This window comes from Phaethon lepturus, unplaced genomic scaffold (genome assembly GCF_000687285.1).
Source record: "Phaethon lepturus isolate BGI_N335 unplaced genomic scaffold, ASM68728v1 scaffold1057, whole genome shotgun sequence".
Lineage (NCBI taxonomy): Eukaryota > Metazoa > Chordata > Aves > Phaethontiformes > Phaethontidae > Phaethon > Phaethon lepturus.
The window spans coordinates 1-2,748 of record NW_010550896.1 but is presented as its reverse complement, the minus strand read 5'-3'; the positions used below and the strand labels follow the sequence as shown (position 1 = coordinate 2,748).

The 2,748-nt window shown below is 42.4% G+C and overlaps 1 protein-coding gene across 1 annotated transcript; it reads left to right on the top strand.

Annotated features, from left to right (window-relative positions):
• Positions 1 to 566: 566 nt before the first annotated feature.
• LOC104623542 (arylacetamide deacetylase-like 4) lies at positions 567 to 1,341 on the top strand (the record flags this gene model as incomplete). The annotated part of the gene is made up of 1 exon (XM_010290668.1): positions 567 to 1,341. A coding segment is annotated over one exon (775 nt), but the record flags the coding sequence as incomplete, so codon positions are not given.
• Between the last annotated feature and the right edge of the window lie 1,407 nt (positions 1,342 to 2,748).

The following is a 2,748-nucleotide window of genomic DNA, read 5'->3' as shown; positions in this document are numbered from 1 at the left end:
TATCTCACAACACAGAGCTAAGCTGGCACCACACAAACAGAAGGAATGCTTTCCAGGAGAGTTTTCTTACGTATCGAGAACTGACTAATAATCGGAAGGTGGTGATTCAGTGATCTGCTTAATTAGATGTAATCACTGTAAACTTCAAGTTTTCTAACAGTAAGAATCAAATGCTAATATATTTTAATACTAATACAGAAAAATTTAACACTGTCCCAGTTATTCTGTGTCTCAAGAGGGAGTAAAGGTGAGGTGCAGACTGATTATATTACTTCATCCACAAGCCAGATGCAGTCTACACCAGAAGAGTAAAATGAACTTGTATCACATAAGTTCTGTTCATTGCTGGCCTCAGAAGATAGATCCCAACTATGCTACATCTTTGCAACTTCATCCTACTGGCTATCATTTATCTGTGAAAACTCGCTGGACAAATACCTGTTTAGCAGATAATGACACTGTTGGTATTTTTTTCTGAAAGAAAAAAATCTCCAAACAACACAGGGAAAGCCAAGGTGCTTAGGAAATTTGTATTTACAGTTATGACATCTCTTTCTGTGTACTAGGTATCGTTTAGCTCCTGAACACAAATACCCTGCTGCTTATGAAGACTGTCTTAATGCCACCATACACTTTATGAAGAATACAGAGCACTATGGGGTGGATCCCGACAATGTAATTGTCTGCGGGGACAGTGCTGGGGGCAATCTAGCAGCTGCTGTTAGCCAGACCCTTGCAGGTAGATCAGACCTCCCCAGACTACGTGCTCAGATCTTGATCTACCCAGGCCTTCAGGCACTGGACTTCAATTTACCATCCTATCAGCAGAACCGGGGAGTGCCTCTCTTATTCCGAGAACGTGCCGCTTTCTACGTGTTACAGTACCTAAATGGGGATGCATTGCATATGCAAGAAGTGTTGGAGGGCTCTCATATTCCTCCAGATACGAAGCTGAAGTACAGGAAGTGGGTGAGTCCAGATAACATCCCCGAAAAATTTAAGGTCAGAGGCTACAAACCACACAAGCCCCATGAATTCAAGGCTGAAGTTTTTGAGACAGTAAAAAGGTTCTGTGAGCCCAGCTTGTGTCCACTGTTAGCTGAAGATGCTATTATTCAGCAGCTGCCCGAGTCTTTTATCTTGACCTGTGAGTATGACGTGCTGAGGGATGATGGCTTGCTTTACAAGAAGAGATTGGAGGACAACGGTGTTCGAGTGACCTGGTACCACCTTGAGGATGGATTCCATGGAATCGTAAACTTATTTGATTGTTTTGTTTTGTCATTTCCAGCTGGGAAAAGGGGATTGGACAGAATTGTTAAATTCATAAAAGGCCTGTAAAAACAACTTTCCCTCTTTATGATTCTCCCACTAATGTCTGTGTTTAGGCTACCAAACCTCAGGCACTACTTGTCAGCAAAAACGTGATACCCTTTCATGTGTAAAATACCAATTTTGATATTTGTGAACTTTAAATACTGTCTGAACACTGGTTATTGTCCTCATGAGACTATTGACAGTTCAGTCTTTACAGTTCTAATATTTTCCACATGCTGTGTTTCAATCCCTTTTCTTTCAAATCAGCATCTGATCAATTCCTTGTATAATTAAATACCAGATGATTTACTTCTATGTAAATAATGTCTGTGGAATGATTTGAATTAAGTAACTCCTTTGAATTACAGTCAGGATCTTTGTGATGTCCATTTGATAAGTTCCAAAGCATGACTTTATTTTATTTAGCTAAAAAGTAAAAGTTAGGTACATAGAGAGCTGGAGGGAAGAGTTAGAGGAAAGCTCTGGAAAAACAGGCAGAGATCAAGGTCTCAGTGGGAAGATTCAACCATATATTCAGTGGGCATGGCAGAACCACATCTGCAAGAGCAGCACTAAGAGGCCCGAGTTAATTGGTGACACCTTGCTGGAGGCAAGGAAGGGCTGCCCTGATTTTTAAATAACCAGAGCTCTACAAACTCCTATTTAATTTTTGGGATGTCTCCATTATGCCCACTGAAGCTCAGGGCAAGAGATACTAGTTGAGAGGGAACACTTACATCAGGTTTTAGAAAGACAGTAAGGGTCATTGAACTGGGCTCTTGATCTGTGTGTACTGAAAGATTTAGTTTAGTTTAGACAGAGAATATATGAATCAGAATGTTTTCATGTTCTTTCAGAGAGTGGTTCCCCAGTATTATTTTTTTAGGATTTGTGCTCTGATGTTTCTCCATGTTTTGAGTTTTCTTTACAGGACAAGGCAGTGTATTCCTTGACATGATGCTTCAGTATACCCTGCTGATGAAAGCAAGGAAAAACAGTAGTGAGCATACTCAAAATAGTCAGACAGGAAATGAAAATCCTAAGACAAAAAAAAAAATCCCAAGGGTGAGGAAATCAGAAAAAAAAAAAAAAGCTGTCTTCCATTTAGATTGCACAGTGCAAAGGTAGCCCTTCCTTTAGCTTCCTGCAGGCTGTCAAAGGGACGGAGAGTCCCTAAATTTAAGGACAAAGGACAGACTCCCGGCTATGTAAAGACGAATCCGTCAGGAACGCAGGTGCTCTGCAACGCACTGGCGGTGCACATTTCCCGGCTCTTTTGAAAGGGCAGCACCACAAGGCCTGAACATGAGCCTCTCCGCAGGACGCGGCCGTCAGCGCCTTTACCGAGCGCCCCCGATGCTGCGTGCACGGGTCACGCACTGCCTCCTTGAACCGAGATTACACCGCGCCTCAAGCCGGCGGCGCGGCTCC